Source organism: Somniosus microcephalus, chromosome 28 (assembly GCF_052327205.1).
Source record: "Somniosus microcephalus isolate GS21.2 chromosome 28, FLI_Smic_1.0, whole genome shotgun sequence".
NCBI classification, from domain to species: Eukaryota; Metazoa; Chordata; class Chondrichthyes; order Squaliformes; family Somniosidae; genus Somniosus; species Somniosus microcephalus.
Genome location: NC_141014.1, coordinates 30,472,661 through 30,500,275, shown reverse-complemented (window position 1 = coordinate 30,500,275; position 27,615 = coordinate 30,472,661). Strand labels below are relative to the sequence as shown.

At 48.4% G+C, this 27,615-nt stretch overlaps 1 protein-coding gene across 5 annotated transcripts; it reads right to left on the bottom strand.

The window, feature by feature from the left end:
- On the bottom strand, nt 1-25,564 carry hspbp1 (HSPA (heat shock 70kDa) binding protein, cytoplasmic cochaperone 1). Of its 5 annotated transcripts, none has more exons than XM_085969675.1 (10): nt 25,432-25,554; nt 23,884-24,030; nt 18,749-18,891; nt 16,022-16,208; nt 15,538-15,762; nt 13,178-13,333; nt 12,964-13,011; nt 10,093-10,189; nt 7,528-7,639; nt 1-233 (listed from the first exon to the last, which is right to left on the bottom strand). In XM_085969675.1, exons 3-10 carry the CDS (start codon nt 18,872-18,874, stop codon nt 159-161), a joined length of 1,026 nt encoding a protein of 341 aa, XP_085825801.1. In that variant the 5' UTR covers nt 18,875-18,891; nt 23,884-24,030; nt 25,432-25,554; the 3' UTR covers nt 1-158. The 5 variants fall into 5 exon arrangements, with proteins under 5 accessions (XP_085825801.1, XP_085825802.1, XP_085825800.1 ...); XM_085969676.1 differs by having other exon boundaries at nt 25,456-25,548; XM_085969674.1 differs by lacking the exon at nt 23,884-24,030 and having other exon boundaries at nt 25,456-25,564.
- Between the last annotated feature and the right edge of the window lie 2,051 nt (nt 25,565-27,615).

Sequence of the window (27,615 nt, the reverse complement as noted above, 5' to 3'; positions counted from 1 at the left end):
TTTGTTAAACAGTCTTTCTTTTAATAATATAGGCGGATTCAAAACACACCGAGCTTCCGAGCCTTTGCAGATCGCAGTAATCGGAAGCCATTTGAAAAATCAGGTAACTTCGCCCCTACAAAATGCAGCATCAGAAGAAGCCGCGGCAGGGCAGACGATCACCGATCCATCCCATTCTCCTCTGGCTGGTTGAAGCAAATCCGGAGAAGTTGCTCACAGAATTCCAACTCTTCCTGCATTTAGTCAATTAAAAAGAAAGTTAGACAGAAGTCATTCTTTCCCCCCACCCCCCCCACCTTCTCTGCCGATTCCCGCCCGTTCCACCCCCGCCCCTTCCTGAAGGCTACGGTGCTGTTCCAGACGCACCTGCCCCTTTAGGGGCTGCGCAGCGCTCCAGGGGTCCCGCGCAGCCGGTGAGCCGGCTTTTAAATTGAATAAACCGAGCGTGCACAGACTTTTGAATGGACCGCGTAGCCCATTAAAGGGAGAGCAAAATACTGCGGACGCTGGAAATCCGAAATAACAACAGAAAACGCTGGATAAACTCAGCAGGCCAGGCAACATCCGTGGAGACAGAAACAAAGTCAACGTTTCAGGTTGAAACCCTGCAAGGGTCACCGACCTGAACCGTTGACTCTGTTTCTCTCTCCACGGATGTTGCCTGGCCTGCTGAGTTTTTCCAGCATTTTCTGTTATTAGCCCATTAAAGGGGCTGTGCAGCACAAAAAAAATTACAGTACCTCGCCCAAATGGTCATTCGTCATTGGTGAGCCTTGAGAAGTATTATCAGGCTATTTATCATCATCAACAACTTGCATTTATATAGTGCCTTTTAACATAGTAAAATGTCCCAAGGCGCATCACAGGAGCGTTATCAAACAAAATTTGACACATAAGGAGATATTAGGGCAGGTGCTTGTTCACAGGGGTAGGTTTTAAGGAGCGTCTTAAAGGAGGATAGAGAGGCGGAGAGGTTTAGGCAGGGAATTCCAGAGCTTATGGCCTAGGCAGCTGAAGGCACGGACTCCAATGGTGGAGCAATTAAAATCGGGGATGCTCATGAGGCCAGAATTGGAGCGCAGATATATCTGGTTTGGGGGGGGGTGCGCTGGAGGAGGTTACAGAGATAGGGAGGGGCGAGGCCATGGAGAGATTTGAAAACAAGGACGAGAATTTTTAAATCGAGGCATTGTTTAACCGAGAGCCGATGTAGGTCAGCGAGCACAGGGGTGAGGGTGAGAGTTAGGACACGGGCGGCAGAGTTTTGGATGGCCTCAAGTTTGACTACAGTAGGCATCCCATTCAAGCCCAACCCAGCCCTCATATGGTGGCCATGCATGCACCAGTTTGCCAACCAGGGCCAATGGAATAAGAATCGAAAGCTGGAACCCCAGTTGAATTTCTCCTCCCAAGCCTAGTGACGCCAAGCCCAACTGCAGTGACGTAATGCTAGACCTTGGCTACGATCAACTAACTCAGCACAGACCAGAAAATGGCACAGGCATCAAAGCTGATGGCCTGTGACCTTGGTAAAGTGTGCAGTAGGGTTGCAAATATTGAAAAGATACAGGAAACACTTTTTTTATCCGGCACCGATGGGACCGGCATGGTGCCGGTTTATCAAAAAGTCCGGATTACAGAGAGGTATAGTAAAAGGTACGAGAGCCCCGTACGCAGCAACAGATCCAGGCTTCCCTGTTGCTTAGCAACAGGTGCAGGAACCCAGGCCACAAGAGCCAGGCATCCCTGTTGCTTAGCAACAGGTGCAGGAACCCCGGTTACACGGCCACAGATCCAGGAACGGCCACTAATATGAAGTAAAACTTACCTGAACCTACTCCTGAATTTTGCCGGTTAACAGAGATTTCTGGTTATTTAGGTGCCGGTAAATCGAGAGTTTCCTGTACTTGTAATAATCACTAATCTATAAAGCATCAAAACGTATAGTTTCTTCAATGAGGCACCATGCATGCAGCATTTACATACAAAAATATTACTGTTGCCGTGCTGTGGAATTGCAGGAGGGCTGCTGTAAGCCATGCGACAGAATGTATTCACCTTAAAACGTTAACCTGTATTTTCACTTTATTGGTGCTGATTGACCGGCTGTGACTATGAAGGGCTCAGCCCAGCAGCACCACCAACAGGGACCTTGTGGTACTGCAGCTGCTTTTTTTTTTAGCATAAACCCCACAAAATTTAGAAAAATTGGTCCGAAATGTTATTTTTGAAATTTAATGAAGAGAAAGAATTTGCAGCTGGCTCAAAGAATTCCACACACTGCCAACAAAATCAACAAGTACAAAAAGAAAATACTGCAGATGCTGGAAATCTGAAATAAAGACAGAAAATGCTGGAAACACTCAGCAGGTCAGGCAGCATCTGTGAAGAGAGAAACAGAGTTAACGTTTCAGGACGATGACCTTTTGTCAGAACTCAATCAACAAGTATTGGCTTTCAAACAAAAAATACAACTCCCCCCCCCCCCCCCCCCCCCCCCGACCAAAAAATCCATATTACAAAAAGGATAAAAAGGCACTGGGGAAAAGGGCAAAAAGATTTACAAGGATGATACCAGAACTGAGAGGTTATAACTATCAGGAAAGACTGGACAGGCTCTAGAAAAGAAAAGGCTGAGAGGTGACCTGATAAACAGCTTTAAAATTATGAAGGGGTGTGATAGGGTAGACGTAGAAAACATAGGAAGATAGGAGCAGGAGTAGGCCATTTGGCCCCTCGAGCCTGCTCTGCCATTCAATGAGATCATGGCTGATCATCCAAATTCAGTACCCTGTCCCTGCCTTTTCCCCATATCCCTTAATCCCTTTAGCCTTAACAAATATATCCAACTCCTTCTTGAATATATTTAATGAATTGGCCTCAACTGCCTTCTGTGGTAGAGAATTCCACAGGTTCACCACTCTCTGGGTGAAGAAATTCCTCATCTCTGTCCTAAATGGCTTACCCCTTATCCTTAGACTGTGACCCCTGGTTCTGGACTCCCCCGCCATCAGGAACATCCTTCCTGCATCTAGTCTGTCCAGTCCGAATAAGATAGTTTCCCTTTGTGGGGGGATCTAAAACTAGGGGCCATAAATATATGATAGTCACTAATAAATCCAATAGGGAATTCAGGAGAAACTTCTTTACCCAGAGAGTAGTGAGAATGTGAAACTCGCTACCACAGCCAGATATGACAGGAGGGAGAAAGGAATAGAAGGATATGCTGATAGGGTGGGAGGAGGCTCGTGTGGAGCATAAACACCGGCACAGACTAGTTGGGCCGAATGGCCTGTTTCTGTGCTGTAAATTCCATGTAATTCTATGTAAATACACAGTAGGCCCCATCAGTATCTGTCAGGAGAAAAGGCAGGTTAATGTTTCGGGTGTGGACTGGAAGACAGGAAGGCCCCTAAAACAGGACAGAACAAAACAAAGATACAGAGGAGAACAGAATACAAGTCAACATTCAGGAATGCTGACCCCCCGTCAGTGAGAGGAGTTAACGGGTTGAAGTGGAGTCGCTGTTGGAATGTAGGAAACGCGGCAGCCAATTTGCGCACAGCAAGCTCCCACAAACAGCAATGTGATATGGACCAGATAATTCTGGGTTTTTTTTTAATGATGGTGGTTGAGGGATAAATATTAGCCCAGGAGAACTCTCCTGCTCTTAACATAAGAAATAGGAGCAGGAATAGGCCACTTGGCCCCTCGAGCCTGTTCTGCCGTTCAATAAGATCATGGCTGATCTTGGGCTCAAAGCCACTTCCCAGCCCGCTCCCCATAGCCCTTCACTCCCTTGTCTCAGCACTGCACTGGTAGTGTCAGCCTAGATTTTTGTGCTGAAATCTCGAGTTGGACTTGAACCCATAACCTGCAGACTCGGAGGTGAGGGTGCTGTCCACTGAGCCACGGCTGACACAATGAAAAGGCAGCTCGAGCAAAGGGACTACCCCGGAAATATTAACCCGGCCTTTATCACTTTTCAGATTCGGACGGGCTGATGGCATTTTTTGGTTCAGATTTCCAGTACTTTGTATTGCCGTTAGATCTGTAAAGTGTTGGTTTTATTTCTGTACACAAGCTGCTGGGAATTCAAACATTTCTACCTGCCCCCCACCACCACCCCCCAACCTCGGTCTTCTCCTGAAGGAGAGGGGATCTCATTCAAACGTATAAAATTCTGACAGGGCTTGACAGACTGGATGCAGGGAGGATGTTTGCCCTGGCTGGGGGGGGTCCTAGAATGAGGGGTCACAGTCTCAGGATACGGGGTAGGATATTTAGGACTGAGATGAGGAGAAATTTCTTCACTCAGAGGGTGGTGAACCTGTGGAATTCTCTACCACAGAAGGCTGTGGAGGCCAAGTCACTGAATATGTTTAAGAAGGAGATAGATTTCTAGACACAAAAGGCATCAAGGGGTATGGGGAGAGAGTGGGAATATGGTATTGAGATAGAGGATCAGCCATGATCATACTGAATGGCGGAGCAGGCTCGAAGGGCCGAATGGCCGACTCCTGCTCCCATTCTTCTGTTTCTGAGGAGGTGACTGCTGCCGGGGAACAGAGTCATCTGCCACTACTGTGCCCAAGTGGCACGCGGGCATCAAGAACAGAATGATACAGCACAGAAGGAGCCCATTCAGCCCACCGTGCCCGTGTCGGCTCTTTGGTAGAGCTATCCAATTAGTCACATTCCCCTGCTTTCTCCCCCCCCGCCCTTTCAAGTATTTACCCAATTCTCTTTTGAAAGTTACTATTGAATCTGCTTCCAGCGCCCTTTCAGGCAGCGCGTTCCAGATCACAACAACTCGTTTGGTGATGAGAAGCTGGCCTCGACCATGAGGTAATCCATCGCGTGTGGCACCACAGCCGAGCCAAGAACAACTTGTATTTATATAGCGCCTTTAACGTAGTAATACGTCCCAAGGCGCTTAACAGGGGTAAAAAATGACACCGAGCCACATAAGGAGAAATTAGGGCAGATGACCAAAAGGTTGGTCAAAGAGCAGGCTTGAGGGGCCGAATGGCCTACTCCTGCTCCTATCTTCTATGTTTCAAAGAGGTAGGTTTTAAGGAGCGTCTCAAAGGAGGAAAGAGAGACGGAGAGGTTTAGGCAGGGAATTCCAGAGCTTAGGGCACAGGCAGCTGAAGGCACAGCCGCCAAAGGTTGAGCGATTATAATCAGTGATCCTCAAGAGGGCAGAATTAGAGGAGCGCAGATATCTCGGGGGGGGGTTTGTGGGGCTGGAGGAGATTACAGAGATAGGGAGGGGGGGCGAGGCCATGGAGGGATTTGAAAACAAGGATGAGCCAGACATTAAGACTGAAGCAGGAGCTATTAGATCGCAACCAGGAATGGGAAACTCAGCTGATTTTTTCCCCCTTCCTCAGCTCAGGGGCTGTGAGGTGAATTGTAGCACCTCTGCCGCACAGACCAGGAACAAGGATGTCTTGCTGCAGTTGTACAGGGCCTTGGTGAGACCACACCTTGAGTATTGTGTGCAGTTTTGGTCGCCTTATCTGAGGAAGGATGTTCTTGCCATGGAAGGAGTTCAGCAAAGATTCACCAGGCTGATACCTGGGATGGCAGGAATGACGTACGAGGAGAGATTGGGTCGATTGGGCTTATACTCGTTGGAGTTTAGAAGAATGAGAGGGGATCTCATTGAAACTTATAAAATTCTGACAGGACTGGACAGACTAGATGCAGGAAGGATGTTCCCGATGGTCAGGGAGTCCAGAACCAGGGGTCATAGTCTAAGGGTAAGGGGTAAGCCATTTAGGACAGAGATGAGGAGGAATTTCTTCACCCAGAGAGTGGTGAACCTGTGGAATTCTCTACCACAGAAGGCAGTGGAGACCAATTCATTAAATATATTCAAGAAGGAGTTGGATATATTTCTTAAGGCTAAAGGGATCAAGGGGTATGGGGAGAAGGCAGGGACAGGGTACTGAGTTTGGATGATCAGCCATGATCTCATTGAATGGCGGAGCAGGCTCGAGGGGCCGAATGGCCTACTCCTGCTCCTATCTTCTATGTTTCTATGACCAAAGACCTTCCAGGTCGGTATCGCTCAGTTCAATACTGGATGGTGCACTTGCAAACTAAGCCACCGGGGAGAGCACAGCCTGTCCACCTCCTTTCAGGTCTCTCCCCTCATGCACCATGCTCAGCCTTGGGGCATTGGTGGCAAACCAGCACCAGCTTTCTGCTGATGTAACAGGTACGCAAGCAAGTGCACGAGCGTGGTCTGGAGATGGGGGAAAGAGAGGAGAAAAACAAACCAAACCTCTAACCAACAGACACAGGAGCATATCCTCCACACCTGATCGGTGACCCAATCACAGAATCTTACAGCACAGAAGGAGGCCATTCAGCCCATCGTGCCTGTGCCAGCTCTTGGAGAAAGCTCTCCAATTAGTCCCACTCCCCTGCTCTTTCCCTGTAGCCCTGCAAATTTTCTCCCCAAGTATTTATCCAATTCCCTTTTGAAAGTTACCCTTGCATCTGCTTCCACCACCCTTTCAGGCAGTGTGTTCTCCTCCTTTGTCTGAATACGCCTTAGGATGTTAAAAGGCGCTATATAAATGCAAGCTGTTGTTGTTGACGTCACCACCAAAAATTAGGGGCAAAATAAAATATGAATTCACAAAATCTTTTCAAGTTTATGAAGAGAAAAATATTCACAGTGTCAGCTGTGGCTCAGTGGGCAGCACCCTCGCCTCGGAGTTAGAAACTGTGGGTTCAAGACCCACTCCACAGACTTGAGCACAAAAATCTAGGCTGACACTCCCAGCGCAGTGCTGAGGGAGCACTGCACTGTCGGAGGTGCCGTCTTTCGGATGAGACGTTAAACCGAGGCCCCGTCTGTTCTCTCAGGTGGATGTAAAAGATCCCATGGCCCTATTTCGAAGAAAAGCAGGGGAGTTCTCCCCGGTGTCCTGGGGCCAATATTTATCCCTCAATCAACATAACAAAAATAGATTATCTGGTCGTTATCACATTGCTGTTTGTGGGAGCTTGCTGTGCGCAAATTGGCTGTTGTGTTTCCTACATTACAACTGTGATTACACTCCAAAAAAGTACTTCATTGGCTGTAAAGCGCTTTGGGATGTCTGGGGTCATGAAAGGCGCTATATAAATGCAAGCCTCTCTTTCTTTCATGAGCTATCTGGCCCACCTTTAATCTGGACATAAAACAACTCATAACTGGAGCTACATGCACCAGGAAGGTCAATGGGTCGTGCTGTGCCAACTGATGCTGGTCAGGTAGTTGGAACACGGCTGTTGGTCTCAGCACCCTGGGGTCAAGAGGTGGAGAAAATTGAAGTCAGCAAGGCCTTCCATTCCTGATCACTGTTCAGTGGGGGGGGGGGGGGGGGTGGGGAAGTTTCCATTGTTTTTTCAAATCTAGTCACAAATGTTCTGTGCTTGTTCTGGAGCTATCCTCCCTTGTAAGGATAGAATAACGACTGGCTTATGTTTCCGACAATGGGCCGGCCCCAAAATCTTTTTGCGCACCTGAAATTCTTCCTGATCTTTCAGCATCCGTGATCTCTCGATCAGAATATCCTCCAGCCTCAGCTCCGGTTCCTGACACTGCTTCACTCCACGCGGGAAATCCGTCACCAGGCTGCGGAGGAGGAGGGAAACATTGAGAGCGGCTCGAGCAGAGAAACCAGGCAAGGCCGCGTCACGCAGATGACCTTCCGTGCGGCAGAAAATGGATTTCTGCCAACTTTGGATCTTTTTAAAAAAAACTTGTATTTCGTAATGCTGGAAACAGCATGTAATGGGTTAACACCCAAGTGTCTGAACAGAAAGTCCGTCAGCTCAAACCAGATCAGCCGGCTGCAGAGGGCTCTGCAAGTGTTAGTTCTTTAATTGAGCCAAGCCATTACACATTCAATCTCACACATTGTAAAAGGTCAGCTATCCATTCAATATTGGCTGCTGACCCATGGCACACGCCATCGACCTCTGCCTTTTGTTTCAGTAGAACTTCCAAAAAGGGGTGGATCACATTCGCTTGCCGGAGTGGCCAGTGACGCTGAACCCCAGAATGTATTTAGCGCAACGCCCCCTCCCCCCTCCCCCCCCCCCCGAAAACAGGACAGAAGGCCTGCCACAAGACACGAGTTGCAGTCAGTTTAAGCCACAGGCTTTCAAACTGGGGCTCCTCTGGGAGATGTTTGCTGTGCCTTTGTGTTTATCACTCCTGCACAACTTTCCTACCCCAGGTTTGGTCTGTCACTAAGTCCACCATCTTCCACATAAGAAACAATTAGGAGCAGGAGCAGGCCATTCGGCCCTTCGAGCCTGCTCCGCCATTGAATAAGATCATGGCTGATCTTTGACCTCAACTCCACTTTCCCGCCCGATCCCCATATCCCTTGATTCCCCTAGAGTCCAAAAATCTATCTATCTCAGCCTTGAATATACTCAACGATTCAGCATCCACAGCCCTCTGGGGTAGAGAATTCAAAGATTCACAACCCTCCGAGTGAAGAAATTTCTCCTCATCTCGGTTTTAAATGGTCGACTCCTTATCCTGAGACTATGGCCCCCCCACCGCCAAGTTCTAGACTCTCCAGCCAGGGGGAAACAGCCTCTCAGCATCTACCGGGTCAAGCCCTCTCAGAATCTTATATGAGAATTCCACCTCTTCAACATTGCCCATTTCTGCCCCTACTGCACCCCCTCTGCTGCCGGAACCCTCACCCACACCTTGATTTCTCGAGGATTATTTCTCAAATGCTCTTTTGCTTGGCCTCCTGACATCAACTTCCACAAATCCACAACCATTTGTCCAAGTCCTCCCACACGCACCCTCGTCCACCTGATCCCGATCTCCTCCGACTTCAGGATCCCTATCCTCACTTTCGTATCCCTTCCTAGCCTTTCCCCCATCCTAAATGATAGAATCTTACAGCGTTCGGCCCATCGTGCCTGTGCCGACTCTATCCAATTTGTCCCACTCCCTTGCGCTTTCCCCGTAGCCCATATTTGGGAAATCTTTTCCACCTCCTGGAGCTGATCCTTCAACCACTATGTCCCTTCCATTTCAACTCTCTTCCTAAATCATTTGGCCCATGCTGCCTCTCTCTGCCTTCGAATGCCCCTTTATAAACCTCTCTTTAACCATGCTAACAGCCTCGGCTGCCCAAGTGCCTTTACTTCCTGCTTGGCACCCAGCTCAGCGCTATGAGGAGCAGTGTGTAAACACAAATTGCTGCTGCTGTACATAGAGGTCTGGAATGGCCCAATCATCTCAGTCAGCATAGCAGGACAAAGGGAGTGTACACAACTGGACTCCGTACACCTGGGTTGTGGGGTGGAGGGGGGGGGGGGGGGTAGAATCAAAGATAGGTACGTGCTTTCTCCTCTTGTACCTCCAAAGTACAAATGCGCCCATCTTACACAGATCTGCTCCTCCCCACATCCTCGGTGTATTAATAATCAAGATACAGGAAACTCTTTTTTATCCAGCACCGACGGGACCAGCGTGGTGCCGGTTTATCAAAAAGTCCAGATTACAGAGAGGTATAGTAAAAGGTACAAGAGCCCCGTACACAGCAACAAATCCAAGCTTCCCTGTTGCATAGCAACAAGTGCAGGAACCCCACCACAAGTTCCAGGCGTCCCTGTTGCTTAGCAACAGGTGCAGGAACCCCGGTTACACAGCCACAGATCCAGGAATGGCCACTAATATGAAGTAAAACTTACCTGAACCGACTCCTGAATTTTGCCGGTTAACAGAGATTTCCGGTTATTTAGGTGCCGGTAAATCGAGAGTTTCCTGTACAATGCACCAGCTCTCACTGGAACCCATGTGTGTCCGACTAACCAATGGGGGGCCCCCCACTTGCTGGAAAGCACGTGAACAGTGAGCGAGAACGGGATTCGGTTCGGCCGCGAAGTCCTCCATGGTTAAATAGCCTGCTGACACTCACTGCGTGATGACTAGGTGCTCGAGTGGGTAACTGGAGGGACAGTTCGCCGTGCCGACAGTAGGAGAGAAAATAAAAGGGGGGGCAGTAGTGACAGGAGAAGGGGGTGGAATGAGGGGAGGTTTGTCCCACCTACCTGCACAGTGCACCCAGAACATGCTCGTGAAAGGAATCATGTTCTGTCTGTATCAGCGACACTAACTGCTGCACCATCCCCATTGAACATAGCACATCTGTAGGAAGGAAAGTAGCAAACGTTAATCTTTACTGTTGGACTTGTGGTTTCAATGCCCCCGCTACATTTTATTTACTTGCTTCCCCTCTTTTTAGGCAATACTCCTGTCTTTCGATTGTTAAATTGCACACCAGGGATCTGCTTGCAAGTCACCAGGGCTGTTTGGAGCCAATGTTCCCTCTAAGCTGCACAGCGCCCTGCAGCTCCCGTGCAGCTGGCTCGCCGGCTTTTAGATAGGAAAAAACACGCATACGCGGTATTTTAAATGGGCCACGCACCCAAAAGAAAATGAACGGGAACATTGCTTGCAGCATAGGAAATTTAAACCTGTCGAGAAGCCCTCGCTGCACCTGTGCAGTGCACCCCGGTCTTGCTCTCTCAATGTTTCCATCAAGACGGTTTCTTCACCCCCCCCTCCCCTCCTGAAGCACTGGCTCTTTGCTGAACTGCAGTTCCACTGGTGTCCGCTCCCTCCCAATCTCACGACCAAATTCCTGTCCAAGTGTTAGCAGGCTATTCTAACACGGGGTCCAGGGGGTTCGCAAACAAGCCCGATCCTGCCTTTACCCGATGTCGGTGCAAATGTACTTCCAACAAGGGCGGAGGGAAGGGGGTGGGAACAGAGGAGAAAAGAAAAGCCTTTAAGAACATAAGAAGTAGGAGCAGGAGTAGGCCATACGGCCCCTCGGGCCTGCTCCGCCATTCAACAGGATCATGGCTGATCTGAACCTAGACTCACGTCCACTTCCCTGCCCGCTCCCCGTAACCCCTAATTCCCTTATCTGCTAGGAAACTGTCTATCTCCGTTTTAAATTTATTTAATGTCGCAGCTTCCACAGCTCTCTGAGGTAGCAAATTCCATAGATTTACTACCCTCAGTGAAGAAGTTTCTCCTCATCTCAGTTTTGAAAGGGCAGCCCCTTATTCTAAGATTATGCCCCCTAGTTCTAGTCTCACCCATCAGTGGAAACATCCTCCCCGCATCCACCCAATCAAGCCCCCTCACAATCTTATATGTTTCGATAAGATCGCCTCTCATTCTCCTGAATTCCAATGAGTAGAGGCCCAACCTACTCAACCTTTCCTCATAAGTCAACCCCCTCATCTCCGGAATCAACCGAGTGAACCTTCTCTGAACTGCCTCGAGAGCAAGTATATCTTTTCTTAAATATGGAAACCAAAACTGTACGCAGTATTCCAGGTGTGGCCTCACCAGTACCCTGTATAACTGAAGCAAGACTTCCCTGCTTTTATACTCCATCCCCCTTGCAATAAAAGCCAAGATTCCATTGGCCTTCCTGATCACCTGCTGTACCTGCATACTAACCTTCTGTGTTTCATGCACCAGGACCCCCAGATCCCTTTGTACTGTAGCACTTTGCAGTTTCTCTCCATTTAGATAATAACTTGCGCTTTGATTTTTTCTGCCAAAGTGCTTTGGAGGCTCAATATAACGTTTCAATGCAAGAGTAGCCAAGTCAGCACACGCAGGGACTGAAACCTGGAACCTGTGAGGCCGAGTACCACTGAGGAACTGGCTAAGCTTTACTTGATCCTCAGTCTCAACGGCACGAGGGGAACAAAACTACAGGCCCGCTGTGCTGCCATTACAGCTCTTCGCCAAGGAATGTCGCACGCCCATAGACCAGGAACAAATGGCAGCCGGCATCAAACAACATGACTCCCAGCTCCCCGCTGACTGCAAGTTTAGCATCAGTACCAAGGGCTTGCACCGACGCTGAAGCTACGGAGTATAAATCGTGCGTTAAGGCCTAAACGGCCCGCCCTCCTCTTCTTTGCTCCTGTGCCAGGTCAGGCCAGGCTCTAAGAACATAAGAAATAGGAGCAGGAATAGGCCACTTGGCCCCTCGAGCCTGCTCCGCCATTCAATAAGATCGTGGCTGATCTTGGGCTCAAAGCCACTTTTCCCTGCCCGCTCCCCATAGCCCTTCACTCCCTTATCTTGCAAAAATCTGTCTATTTCCACCTTAAATGTATTTAATGACCCAGCCTCCACGGCTCTCTGGGGCAGAGAATTCCACAGATTTACGACCCTCAGAGAAGAAATTCCTCCTCATCTCAGTTCTAAAAGGGCGACCCTTTATTCTGAAACTATGCCCCCGAGTTCTAGATTTCCCCACGAGGGGAAACATCCTCTCTGCATCTACCTTGTCGAGGCCCCTCAGTATCTTATATGTTTCAATAAGATCACCTCTCATTCTTCTAAATTCCAATGAGTATCGGCCCAACCTGCTCAACCTTTCTTCATAAGTCAACCCCCTCATCTCAGGAATCAACCAAGTGAATCGTCTCTGAACTGCCTCCAATGCAAGTATCTGGCTGCCTTTTCACTGGAATTACAGAGTGGGTGTGAAGCAAGACCATTCTGCACTGATGCTACAATGTGAACGCCTCCCCAAGTGGCTTCAATGTACTGACTGCCGTGCTCCAAAGCCAGTTAGAGCAACCGGTTCCAGATACGAAATCTGGCCTTCGCTGCTTCAGCTGATCGCAGCCTGGGAAGCGGTTGGAGGGCAACAATTAGCTTCACGTGGCCCCCGATAGCGGTACGGACATTGGGCGGCTATTCGACTATGGTGGGCACCACACACCAGGGCAGACGTGTCTTCGCGGAATCAGATCTGGGCGTTTCTGGTCTGTATTACAGCGGCACTTGCTGGTAAAGTGCGGGGTGTAGGGCAGTCAAATAAAAGGGCAGAATCGAGCTAAGCCAAGAGGCTTCCTGTGATTGAATAGCCTGCCAATACTTACTGGGGATAACGTGCCGGCGTGGAGCTGTATCCCAGCGTGAATCAGCACCTTCAGCAGAGGAGGAGGAGGAAAAATGGGAGAAGGAAAAAAAAAAAAATTAAAAACCCAATCGCAGCACATTAGTTTGGGCAAGGAAGACGTGCACCTCACCCCCCGCCCACCACCACTACCACCATCCCCCTCCCACCCACGTTTTATTACGGCAAATTCTGACCTTTGTGTTCAGGGTTGCTGATGAGCAGGTTCTGCAGCAGGAAGGCAGCTTTCACCTTCAGCTTCTCAATGCCGCTCTGCATGGCTCTCATCAACACAGAGAAACCGTCGTGCTCGACAAACTCCAGTAAGCCAGCCTCCTGCTCGCGCACCAAACCTGAAAGCGGGTGGTGGGGAGAGGGGGAGGGGGGAGAAAGAGAGTTAAATTAACACCTAGTCAACTTTCAAATGCTGTGTGCAGCATTGCAAACACCCACTACAGTAGTAACAGTATACAGCCCGCGCAGCAGGCACTTGGATCTGAGCCTCAGCCCAATTCTTCGGGTACGAGTATTAGGCAGATATTCGACTACAGAGGGCATCACCCACGAGGGCAGATGTGCCTTCAAGGAATCAGATCTTCAAGTTTCTGGTCTGTAGAGTTCAGCACTATTATGTGATGGTGCCTTTACCCATCAGACCAACAAAGGTGAGATTTTCTCCCACCCACTGTTATCTGTGGCATTAGAGAGGCAGAACAGGTTTAATGCCAGCCCATCTGACGCAGTGAATCTTCTAAACACAACATGTGGCTACAAGAGCAGGTCAGAGGCTGGGTATTCAGTGGTGAGTGACTCATCTCCTGGCTCCCCAAAGCCTTTCCACCACCACCAACAAGGCACAAGTCAGGAGTGTGATGGAGTACTCCACAATTGCCTGGATGAGTCCAACAACACTCAAGAAGGTCGACACCATCCAGGGCAAAGCAGTCCGCTTGATTGGCACCCCATCCACCACCTTAAACATTCACTCCCTCCACCACCGGCACACCGTGGCTGCAGTGTGTACCATCTACAAGATGCACTGCAGCAACTCGCCAAGGCTTCTTCGGCAGCACCTCCCAAACCCGCGACCTCTACCACCTCAAGGGACAAGGGCAGCAGGCGCATGGGAACACCACTATCTCCAAGTTCCCCATCAAGTCACACACCATCCTGACTTGGAAATATATCATCGTTCCTTCATCGTCGTTGGATCAAAATCCTGGAACTCCCTCCCTAACAGCGCTGCGGGAGTACCTTCACCACACGGACTGCAGCGGTTCAAGGCGGCGGCTCACCACCACCTTCTCAAGGGGCAATTAGGGATGGGCAATAAAAGCTGGCCTTGCCAGCGATGCCCACATCCCGTGAACGAATAAATAAAAAATAAATTTAAAAATTCTCAATAACATTTTTTCAGTGGGCTCCCGGTGGTACGCCTGCCTGCGCTTCGGAACCCACCTCTTGGTCGGGGTGGGAGGTCACAAGGCAGGTACTTCTGCAGGATTCTTCCTCGTGTCTAATTCTTCCAGATCTCTGCAACCTGTGTCATGAATCTGATCATGACTCGTGAAGTAACACTGGGCGGCCAGCTGGTGGCGCCGTCCAAGGAGTATAAATACTCGGGCGTGGGCCCAGCTTGCTCAGGATGTTTCTGTAACCAGGAACTAGTGATGTAACTAGAATCTCATGGTTTTGAAACAGTTGATTAAAGCCTTGTTTTATACTCAAACCAAGTGCTTAGTGAGTTTTTTTTACATCAACCTCCTCCTCCCCCCCACCCCGAACTGTCCGTATCTCTGACTCTAGCCCCTTGTGCATGCCCCCACCCTCTGTGTCACCACTGACGGCCAAGTCATCAGCTGCCTAGGCCTCATGCTCTGATGTTACCTCCCTAAACCTCCTCTCCACCTTTAAGACCCTGTTTTAAAACCCACCCCCGTCAACCAAGCTTTTGCTTATCCCTCTTAATATCTCCTCCTTTGGCTCGGTGTACATTTTCTCCCTTGGGGAGGGGGGTGGGGGCTCTTTTTTCTTCATTATAGGTACTGTATAAACGCAAGTCGTTGTTGTTGTAAGGAGCCCCACACCCAACTTTCCGCACCGTGCACCCAAACATAGCTGAGGCCCCGTCTGCTCTCTCAGGTGGACGTAAAAGATCCCACGGCCACTACTTCGAAGAGGAGCAGGGGAGTTCTCCCCGGTGTCCTGGGGGCCAATATTTATTCCTCAATCAGCATCACATAAAAAACAGATGATCTGGTCATGATCACATCGCTGTTTGTGGGAGCTTGCTGTGCGCAAATTGGCTGCCGCCTTTCCTACATTACAACGGTGGCTACAATTCAAAAGTATTTCATTGGCTGTAAAGCAGTTTGGGAGTCGTGAAAGGTGCTAAATTAATGCATGTTCTTTCTTTCAATACTGAGGGAGAACGCAGAGGAAAAATCTTGCTTGCCTTCTCGTGAGAAATAAAGCTCCTGACTCCCTCCCCGTCTCTCTTCCCCGCCCCCCCCCAACCACCCCCATCATATGGTCATGCAAGGCTAGCGGCACTTACACGATACGGCAAAGAGAGCCTTGATTCGAACCATGTCGCTGTCGTTACTGTTCAGAAGGTCCAGCAGTTTGGGCATCGTGCCCAGGTTCAGTACGTGCTCCTGGACGAAGGGGTTGTTCTGGCTGCAGGTGCCGATGAGGTGCGCCGTTCGCCATCGCAGCTCGGGGTCCGGGCATTCCAGGAAGTTCTCCACCACCAGCTGCATGCCAGCCAGCTTACAGAAATCTAAACAAAGCCAAGAGGACGTTAATAAACCTGCCTCTGTGTGACCCTAGTGCCCCCCGGGGCTAGTGAATGGAGAAAATCAGCCACTCCCCATTGTTTCCTACATTACAACAGTGACGACACTGCAAAACCACTTCACTGGTTGTAAAGCACTTTGGGGTGTCCCGCAGTCGTGAAAAGCGCTGTAAGTCTTTCTTTAAGTCTGAATTTTTTTTTTATTGGAAAATGACTCCCAAGCCTCACGGACAACATCACTTACCTCCTGCATTGTCGAGATTTTCGCACAAGTCCGCCACCATATCGAGTGCATTCCATCGCCTTCCTTCCTCGTTTGTGTCGTCCTCGGGCGCTTCGTTCAGAATTAGGAGACAATCTTTGATCTGTTTAACTTCATCCAGCTGTCCGCTAAATGCGTCCGACAGCGCTTCCTGCAGCCACTGTCTGCGCTGAGGGGACAGAGAGAGAGAGAAAAAGAGACCGTTATTAAATTGCAGTAATACACTCACACGACACGGAGGAGCGGGCGGCCTCTGTATCATTGGACTAGTGAAGGGGAAAATAGCACCCCTACCCCTCCGCACCACCCCTAGTAGCTTAGTGGACAAACCGATATAACCGACCGACAGAATCCACAAGTTTCCCGGCCCGATCCCTGGTCCGCGCCGATCTCAGGTGAAGCGTAAACGAAAAGACTGCGGATGTTGGAAATACGAAATTTAGAAAATGGAAATACACAGCAAGTCTGTCAGCATTTGGAAAGACAAGTTCATGTTTCGGGCAGGGAGCCTTCGTTAGAGCTACCGGAGACGACCCTTGTATGTCATCCAATACTTCACACTTTTAACCCAGGTTTTTAAACCCATTCACAGGCTATTAAACCCAATACCTGCTTCTACAGGAAACTTTGGTTTATCTGGAGGTTATATGTCAGAATACTCGATCTAACGGCAAAAATCAGGAGCCGTTTTCTATAAGTTTTTTTAGTTCTCGTTGCTTTTCTTTTCCCCAGTCAGGCACTGCAAGGTCTGTAGCTATAGCAACAGCTTCAGCTAGAGACGCTTGCAGCTGCAGCCGACTGTTTTGAAACTGTTGCTGAGCAACAGGGTTTGTTGATTCACACGGAGCTTTTCAGTTCCGTATGTTTCAACATTAACGCTGGTATGTCCGGCACTTTTGATGGTACGGCACCAGCTCGGTCCCGTCAGTGCCGGATATCAGAAAGTTTCCTGTACTTGGAATTGGTATCTATTTTTGTTTCAATGTGATCAACAACAGCAACAACTTGTATTTATATAGCGCCTTTAACGTAGCGAAACGTCCCGAGGCGCTTCACGGGAGCCACATAAGAGGATATTCGGACAGATGACCAAAAGGGTCCAAGGAGTGTCTTAATGGAGGAAAGAGAGGTAGCGAGGCGGAGAGGTTTAGGGAGGGAATTCCAGAGCTTAGGGCCCGGGCAGCTGAAGGCACGGCTGCCAATGGTGGAGCGATGGAAATCAGGGACGCACAAGAGGCCAAAATTGGAGGAGCGCAGAGATCGCGGAGGGTTGTGGGACCGTCCTCACTGCACATGCACTTTCCAACAGGAGCCACTGGTTAAAAACAGGGACACTGAGGCCAACGTTTCTGCTAAGCTGCGCGGCCACACCAACAATCTGGAGGTCCCACGCAGGCCGCTCACCTGCTTTTTAATGCAAGAAACCGCGCACATGCGAAAATTTGAATGGGCCACACACCAATTTTTTTTTTTTTTTTTTTTTTTTTTTTTTTTTTTTTTTTTTTTTTAACAGGGAACACTGGCTGAGGCTAATCATTATAATCCTACTACATAGGATAGGATTACATAGGATATACGGCCCAATCAGTCCATGCCGGTGTTTATGCTCCACTCGAGCCTCCTCCCGTCTTTCCTCATCTAAATCTATCAGCATCACCCTCTATTCCCTTCTCCCTCATATGCTTGTCCAGCCTCCCCTTAAATACACCCATACTATTCGCTTCAACCACTCCCTGTGGTAGCGAGTTCCACATTCTCACCACTGGGTAAAGAAGTTCCTTCTGAATTCCCTATTTGATTTTTTGGTGACTATCTTATATTGATGGCCTCTAGTTATGCTCTTCCCCACAAGTGGAAATATTCTCGATCAAAATTTTTCATAATTTTAACACACAAAAAACCCCCAGAAAATGCCGCAAACACTCAGCAAATCAGGCATAGTTCTGATGATGGGTTATATCTGAAACGTTAGCTTTTCACTTCTCTCCACACAGACCTGCTGCATTTGCGGCACTTTCGGTTCTTGTTTCAGGTTTCCAAAATCGGCGGTAATTTGTTTTATTGCTACCCAGGCTCACATTAGCTAACCTGTCAAACCAGACTGATACCTGGGATGGCAGGAATGACGTATGAGGAGAGATTGGGTCGATTGGGCTTATATTCGCTAGAGTTTAGAAGAATGAGAGGGGATCTCATTGAAACTTATAAAATTCTAACAGGACTAGACAGACTAGATGCAGGAAGGATGTTCCGATGGTCGGGGAGTCCAGAACCAGGGGTCACAGTCTAAGGATAAGGGGTAAGCCATTTAGGACTGAGATGAGGAGGAATTTCTTCACCCAGAGAGTGGTGAACCTGTGGAATTCTCTACCACAGAAGGCAGTTGAGGCCAATTCATTAAATATATTCAAGAAGGAGTTGGATATATTTGTTAAGGCTAAAGGGATTAAGGGATATGGGGAAAAGGCAGGGACAGGGTACTGAATTTGGATGATCAGCCATGATCTCATTGAATGGCGGAGCAGGCTCGAGGGGCTGAATGGCCTACTCCTGCTCCTATCTCCTATGTTTAAAGATCAAGCGATCAAATGTAAAACCCTCTGGTCTGTACAACTTTGCGATGCCTTTAAACAGTGGACCAGTGGGTAGGGTGTGGAAGCGGTGGGGTGGGGGGGGGCGGTGGGGGGGGTCAAGTAGAACCACACTTACATCTTCTGTCATGGGATGTAATTCAGGAGCTGTGTCACCCACGGACCCTGCCTCCACTGCGAGTCTCAGCAGACCCTGCAGATTGTTTGAATGCTGCCTGTTTCGATCGGGTCCACCTTCCGCCATTTTAAAGTAACCTCAATCTGGAAGAAAAGGAAAAAAAAAAATCAATCTTTTATTCATTAAGCAACTTGTGCAAATGAGGAAAACCTTCAAAGCGGCACCAAATTCTTCCCACCACTCACTCTAGTGAGGTGGAATCCCCCACTGCTTTTGGAGAGGAATTGTCTCAGAGTTTTCATTACTGAGTTAGCATTAGAGAGTGGTGCATGAGGCTGTACTGTCAAGTGGACACGGTGACCATAGATGGGCCTGACTGTCATGTCTCATCTTTTACTTTCCTATCATATCCGCTTTTCAGGTGAGACGTTAAACCGAGTCTGCTCGCTCGGGTAGACACAAAAGGTCCCATGGCACTAAACTGAGGAGTTCTCCCCGGTGTCCTGGGGCCAATATTTATCCTTCAATCAATATCATTAAAACAGATTATCCGGTCATTATCACATTGCTGTTTGTGGGAGCTTGCTGTGCGCAAATTGGCTGCCGCGTTTCCTACATTACAACAGTGACTACACTTCAAAACGTTTATATAAAATTTGAGGGTGCTACCAACATGGTCACAAACCTCCCCATGTGGCTGACAGCTCTGTGTAAATATAATTCCCATGGTTATTCTCCCCACACTGACTGTCATTAAACAGAATGGCCACACAGAGCTGAAACAACAGCCATGGCTCAGTGGGCAGCGCTCTCGCCTCTGAGTCAGAAGGTAATGGGTTCAAGTCCCACTCCAGAGACTTGACCACAAAAATCTAGGCTGACGCTCCCAGTGCAGCACTGAGGGAGCGCCGCACTGTCGGAGGTGCCGTCTTTCAGATGAGGCGTTAAACCGAGGCCCCGTCTGTGGCCAACATTTATCCCTCCACCAACATCAGACTATCTGGTCATTACCACACTGCTGTTTGTGGGAGCTTGCTTTGCGCAAATTGGGTGCTGTGTTTCCCACATTAAAACAGTGACAACACTTCAAAAGAAAGTACTTCATTGGCTGTAAAGCGCTTTGGGACGTCCCGAGGGTGGTGAAAGGCGCTATAGAAAGACAGACAGACTTGCATTTCTGTAGCGCCTTTCACGACCACCGGATTGAGAGTGTGTCTGTGTGTAAATATAATCTCCACCATTAGTGAGCAGAATGGCCACACTCATTGAAACATACAAAACTCATTGAAACATACAAAATTCTTACAGGGTTCGACAGAAAGAAATAGAAAAGAGTGACTTGCATTTATATAGCGCCTTTCATGACCATCGGACGTCTCAAAGCGCTTTACAGCCAATGAAGCACTTTTGAAGTGTCGTCGCTGTTGTAATATTTTAACAGGGTTGATGCAGGGAGGATGTTTCCCCCTGGCTGGAAAGTCTAGAACTAGGGGGGTCACGGTCTCAGAATAAGGGGCCGGCCATTTAGGACTGAGATGAGGAGAAATTTCTTCACTCAGAGGGAGGTGAATCTTTGGAATTCTCTACCCCAGAGGGCTGTGGAGGCTCAGTCATTGAGTATATTCAAGACAGAGATCGATAGATTTTTGGATACTAAGGGAATCGAGGGATATGGGGATAGTTCAAGAAAGTGCCGATCATAGAGTCATATTGGCACAGAAGGAGGCCATTCGGCCCATCGAGTCCGTGCCGGCTCTCTGTAGAGCAATCCAGTCAGTCCCATTCCCCCGCTCTATCCCCGTAGCCCTGAGAGTTTATTTCCCTCAAGTGCCTATCCAGTCTCCCCTTGAAAACATTGAGTGTCTCCGCCTCCACCACTTCCGTCGGCAGCGAGTTCCAGGTCCTCACCACTCGCTGCGTAAAAAAGTTTTTCCTCTCTTGCCCAAAACCTTAAATCTGTGTCCCCCAGTCCTTGAACCATCAATAGTGGGATCAGATTTTCCTCGTCTAGCCTATCCAAACCCGTCATAATCTTGTACACCTCTATCAAATCACCCCTCAACCTCCTTTGCTCTAATGAAAACAATTCCAGCTTCTCCAACCTGTCCTTGTAGCCAAGATCCCCCATCCCCAGATCCATTCTGGTAAATCTCCTCTGTACCCTCTCAAGGGTCTTCACATCCTTCCTAAAGTGTGGTGACCAGAACTGGACGCAATACTCCAGTTGTGGCCTAACCAGCGCTTTATAAAGAACATAAGAAGCAAGAGCAGGAGTAAGCCATACGGCCCCACGAACCTGCTCCGCCATTCAATAAGATCATGGCTAATCATCGACCTCAACTCCACTTTCCCGCCCGATCTCCATATCCCTTGATTCCCCTAGATTACAAAAATCTATCTATTGCAGCCTTCAATATACTCAAAGACTCAGCATTCACAGCCCTCTGGGGCAGAGAATTCCAAAGATTCACAACCCTCTGTGAAGAAATTCCTCCTCATCTCAGTCTTAAATGGCCGACCCCTTATCCTGAGACTGTGCCCCCTAGTTCTAGACACTCCAGCCAGGGGAAACAACCTCTCAGCATCTACCCTGTCAATCCCCTTCGGAATCTTGTATGTTTCAATGAGATCACCTCTCATTCTTCTAAACTCCCAAGAGTATAGGCCCAATCTACACAATCTCTCATCATAGGACAGTCCTCCCATCCCATAAATGATTCAGCATAACTTCTTTGCTTTTGTACTCAATACCTCTATTTATGAAGCCCAAGATCCCATATGCTTTGCAAACCACGCTCTCAATAGGTCCCACTACCTTCAGGGACCTATGCACATTAACATTTGTATCTTAATGCTAGAAGCATTAGGAACAAGGTGGATGAATTAGTTGTGGAAATAGAGGTAAACAAGTATGATTTGATTGGGATTACAGAAACGTGGCTGCAGGGTGGGCAAGGCTGGGAACTTAACATCCAGGGATATACAATATTTAGGAAGGATCGGCAAAAAGGTAGGGGAGGTGGGGTAGCATTGCTGGTAAAGGAGGGGATTAATGCAATGGAAAGGAAGGATATTAACTCGGATGAAACGGAATCTGTATGGGTAGAAATGAGAAATAGCAAGGGGAGGAAAACGTTAGTGGGTGTGATATATAGGCCTCCAAATAGTAATATGGAGGTGAGGGAAGGCATAAAAAGGGAAATTAGAGAAGCGTGCGATAAGAGCACAGCTGTCATCATGGGTGACTTTAATTTACATATTGATTGGACTACCCAAATGAGTAAAAATTCTGAGGAGGAGGAATTCCTGGAATGTTTTCGGGACGGTTATCTGGACCAATATGTCGAGGAGCCGACTCGAGATCAGGCCATTTTAGACTGGGTATTGTGCAATGAGAAGGGACTTATCAGCAATCTTCTTGTACGAGGCCCCTTGGGTCAGAGCGATCATAATATGATCGAGCTCTCAGTCGAGATGGAGAGTGAGGAAATTGAATCAGAGACTAAGGTCCAGAACTTAAATAAAGGGAATTACGAGGGTCTGAGACGGGAATTGGGTAAGATTGATTGGGTGGTGTTTCTGGGGGGATTGACAGTAGAGAGACAATGGCAAGCATTCAAAGATAGAATGGAAGAATTCCAGAACATGTTTATACCGGTTTGGCATAAAAATAAACCTAAAAAGGTGACTCAACCGTGGATAACGAGGGAAATTAGGGACAGCATAAAATCAAAAAAAAGGGCATATCAACTGGCAAAAAAAAGCACCAGACCGGAAGATTGGGGGCAGTACAGGATACAGCAAAAGAGGACAAAGGGATTAATCAGGAAGGGGAAAATAGAATACGAAAGTAAACTTGCAGCAAACATAAAGACAGACTGCAAAAGCTTTTATCGGTATATCAGGAGGAAAAGACTGGTAAAATCCCAAGTCGGTCCCTTGCAGTCCGATTCGGGAGAATATATAATGGAGAATAAGGAAATGGCAGACCAATTAAACTCATACTTTGGTTCTGTATTCACAAAGGAGGACACAAATAACCTCCCAGGAATATCGGCAAACATGGGGACTAATGAGAGGGAGGAGCTGACAGAAATTAGTATCTCTAGGGATATGGTGTTGGGTAAGTTGAGGGGACTGAAGGCCGACAAATCCCCGGGGCCTGATAAACTACATCCTAGGGTACTTAAGGAGGTGGCCCTGGAGATAGCAGATGCTCTAAGGATCATCTTCCGGAACTCCATTGACTCGGGAACAGTGCCCGTGGATTGGAGGGTAGCTAATGTTACCCCAATATTTAAAAAGGGGGGTAGAGAGAAAGCAGGGAATTATAGACCAGTAAGCCTTACATCGGTTGTGGGCAAAATGCTGGAGTCCATTATTAAGGATAAAATAGCGGAGCACTTGACAAATGGGGAAAGGATCGGACAGAGTCAACATGGATTTACAAAGGGTAAATCGTGTTTGACTAATCTGCTGGAATTTTTTGAGGAAGTAACTGGTAAAATAGATGGGGGAGAGCCAGTGGATGTGGTGTACCTTGACTTCCAGAAAGCATTCGATAAGGTTCCACACAAAAGATTATCATGCAAAATTAAGGCTCATGGAATTGGGGGCAAAGTATTAACGTGGATAGAGAACTGGCTGGCGGATAGAAAACAGAGAGTTGGAATAAACGGCTCGTTTTCGGAGTGGCAGGCAGTGACCAGCGGGGTGCCGCAAGGATCTGTCCTGGGACCCCAGCTGTTCACAATATATATAAATGATCTGGATCAGGGAATTGAATGCAATATTTCCAAATTCGCTGACGACACTAAACTAGGAGGAGGGGTGGGCTCTGATGAGGATGTCAGGAGGCTACAGTGCGATTTGGACAGGTTGGGGGAATGGGCGGATACGTGGCAGATGCACTATAATGTGGATAAATGCGAGGTTATCCACTTTGGGGGTAAAAACAGGAGGGTAGATTATTATCTAAATGGCAATAGATTGGGAGATGGAGAAGTGCAGAGGGACCTGGGTGTTCTTGTGCACCAGTCACTGAAGGAGAGCATGCAGGTGCAACAGGCGATTAAGAAGGCAAATGGTATGTTGGCCTTCATATCAAGGGGGTTCGAGTATAGGAATAGGGATACCTTACTACAGCTGTACAAGGTGCTGGTGAGACCGCATCTGGAGTATTGTGTACAGTTTTGGTCGCCCCATCTGCGGAAGGATGTTCTTGCCATGGAAAGAGTGCAACGGCGATTCACCAGGCTGATACCTGGAATGGCGGGAATGACCTACGAAGAGAGATTAAATAGTTTGGGCTTGTACTCACTGGAGTTTAGAAGATTGAGAGGGGATCTCATCGAAACATATAAAATTATGGCAGACCTGGACAGGCTGAATTCAGAGAGAATGTTTCCAATGGCCGGGGAGCACAGAACCAGGGGCCACAGTCTAAAAATAGCGGGCAAATCATTTAAAACAGAGATGAGGAAGAATTTCTTCACTCAAAGAGTGGTGAGCCTGTGGAATTCCCTGCCACAGAGGGCTGTGAAGGCTAATTCAATAAATATTTTCAAGAGAGAATTGGATATATTTCTGAAGGCTAAGGGGATTAAGGGTTACGGAGAAAAGGCGGGGACGGGGTACTGAACTGGTAAGATCAGCCATGATCTCATTGAATGGCGGAGCAGGCTCGAAGGGCCGAATGGCCTACTCCTGTTCCTATCTCTATGTATCTATGTAACTCCCAGGTCCCTCTGTCCCTGCACACTCTTTAAAACTGTGCCATTAAGTGTATATTGCCTCCCCCGTTCCTTCTGCCAAAATGCATCACCTCACACTTCTCTGAGATGAGGTAGATCATCAGCCATGATCTTGTTGAATGGCGGAACAGGCTCGAGGGGCCAAATAGAAAAAAATAGAAACATAGAAATATAGGAGTAGGCCATTCAGCCCTTCGAGCCTGCTCTGCCATTCAATATGATCATGGCTGATCCTCTATCTCAATACCATATTCCCGCTCTCTCCCCATGCCCCTTGATGCCTTTTGTGTCTAGAAATCTATCTATCTCTTTCTTAAATATATTCAGTGACTTGGCCTCCACAGCCTTCTGTGGTAGAGAATTCCACAGGTTCACCACTCTCTGAGTGAAGAAATGTCTCATCTCAGTCCTAAATGTCCTACCCCGTATCCTGAGACTGTGACCTCTCGTTCTAGATTCCCCCCAGCCAGGGGAAACATCCTCCCTGCATCCAGTCTGTCTAGCCCTGTCAGAACTTTATACGTTTCAATGAGATCCCCTCTCATTCTTCTAAACTCTAGTGAATACAGGCCTAGTCGACCCAATCTCTCCTCATACGACAGTCCTGCCATCCCAGGAATCAGTCTGGTGAACCTTCGCTGCACTCCCTCTATGGCAAGTATATCCTTTCTTAGGTAAGATCAAAACTGCACACAGTACTCCAGGTGTGGTCTCACCAAGGCCCTGTACAACTGTAGTAAGACATCCTTGCTCCTGATCTCAAATCCTCTTGCAATGAAGGCCAACATACCATTTCCTAACTGCTTGCTGCACCTGCATGTTTGCTTTCAATGACTGCGGCCTCCTCCTGCTCCTATTTCTTATGTTCTCCCACTGAAGGTGCCATTAGAGATTTAGTTATTAAACCCCATTCACTCCCTCGTCTCTCACCCGCTCTCGCTCTCCGTTTCTCACCCACACAGAAGCCTCTCTCCGCCTTGCCAGATTCCTCCAGCGTTTTCTTCAGCCCATGGGCGCCACCATCTTGCCGGAAGCGGCGTCACCTGGACCCCGCCCCCCTTGTGGCGTCAGACAGTACCGGAGGTGACGCCATTGCGGGGCGATTGCAATTGCGCGTGCGCGTGTGGCTGCGTGTTGCCCAGACTTGCGCCGCCATCTTGGATCGCACTTTGCCCCGCAGCATTTTTTTTTTGCTGAATCTGGACCAGAAGGCAAGAGACAGACTGGATTTTGATGCCCCCACCCCCCCAGTGTCACCAAACATTAAAAAATAAGAAAAAAGTCCCCCCTTAGATGGGCACAACTAATAAAGAAATACACTATAATTGAGTCAGAAGGTTGTGGGTTCGAGTCCCACTCTGGGGACTTTAATACATAAATCTAGGCTGACACTCCCAGTGCAGTGCTGAGGGAGCGCTGCACTGTCTGAGGTGCCGTCTTTCGGATAAGACGTTAAACTGAAGCCCCGTCTGCTCTCTCAGGTGGAAGTGAAAGATCCCGCGGCCACTATTTCAAAGAGGAGCAGAGGAGTTCTCCCCGGTGTCCTGCGCCAATCTTTATCCCTCAATCAACATCACAAAAACAGTTTATCTGGTCATTATCACATTGCTGTTTGTGGGAGCTTGCTGTGCGCAAATTGGCTGCCGCGTTTCCCAAATCAACAGTGACTACACTCCAAAAGTACTTCATTGGCTGTAAAGCGCTTTGAGATGTCCGGTGGTCGTGAAAGCAGCTGTATCAATGTAAGCTTTTCTTTCTTTATAAAAAGAAAGACTTGCATTTATATAGCAACTTTCACGACCTCAGGACGTCCCAAAGCGCTTTACATATCACATACCACATATCCGCACCATAACTAAGACCGCCTATTCCCACCTCTGTAACATCGTTCGTCTCCACCGCTGCCTCAGCTCATCTGCTGCTGAAACCCTCATCCATGCCTTTGTTACCCCTAGACTTGGCTATTCCAACATACTCCCGGCCGGCCTCCCAAGTTCTACCCTACGTAAAGTTGAGATCATCTAAAATTTGGCTGCCCATGTCCTAACTCGCACCAAGTCCCGTTCACCCATCAACCCTGTGCTCGCTGACCTACATTGGTTCCTGGTTAAGCAGCGCCTCAAAATTCTCATCCTTGTTTTCAAATCACCTCTCCCTATCTCTGTAATCTCCTCCAGTCCCACGAGCTCCCGAGATATCAGAGCTCCTCTAATTCTGCCCTCGAGCATCCCTGATTTTAATCGCTCCACCACTATTGGCCGTGCCTTCAGCTGCCTAGGCCCTCAGCTCTGGAATTCCCCCCCTAAACCTCTCCGCCTCACTACCTCTCTTTCCTCCTTTAAGACGCTCCTTAAAACTTACCTCTTTGACCAAGCTTTTGGTCATTTGCCCTAATTTCTCCTTATGTGGCTCAGTGTCAAATTTTTGTCTTATACTTCTGTGAAGCGCCTTGGGACGTTTTACTAGTTAAAGGTGCTATCCAGTCCTTGCGGTGACCACCAGATGCAGAAGACCTCAAGCGTACTGGCGAGGGTTGCCAACACTCCAGAATTGCCCCGGAGTCTCTAGGAATTGAAGATTAGTCTCCAGGACACCGTTGCGAGCAAATCACCCGGGTGAAAGCTCATCAGGGGGGCATTAAACAAAATTGTGTTTCTTCTTCATTTTCTTCGAACATTTTCATTTATTAGTTATAAAAATATTGGAGACGGGGGAAAAAAAGGCTGTTTTACTAATAGTCAAGATTAATCCATTCGGGCAACGAAGAGTCTGTTCTCTTTCCAATTGGTCGCGGGAAGGCAGTGGCTCCTAGAACATGGACCAATGGCGGGACTGCGGGGGGAGGGGGGCAGTTCGGAGCGGGAGGTCATGTGACGAAACCTCCAGCAATGAACCCAAGCAGAGTTGGCAACCCCAGTACCGGCAGACACCAGGCGCTCTTTCTGCATCCAGGGCAGGACTGTTTATGTAACTGTAACTGTCTCCAGCAGCATCCAATTGTTCCTGGATGATTTTCACCCTCACTGTTGAAGGCATGGACTCTTTTCTGGCCTATGGTTTCACAGGAATGAAGTTGACTCCAATGCCCAAGTGGCCATTAAGAGGGGTTGCCAA

Coding starts and splice junctions, on each gene's coding strand:
- hspbp1 (XM_085969674.1), bottom strand. CDS start 18,874: ATGGCGGAAGGTGGACCCGATCGAAACAGGCAGCATTCAAACAATCTG. Junction 7,640..10,092: donor GTTCTGGGTGCACTGTGCAG/GTAGGTGGGACA, acceptor CCTCCTCCGCAG/CCTGGTGACGGATTTCCCGC. Junction 234..7,527: donor AAGATCAGGAAGAATTTCAG/GTGCGCAAAAAG, acceptor GACTAAATGCAG/GAAGAGTTGGAATTCTGTGA.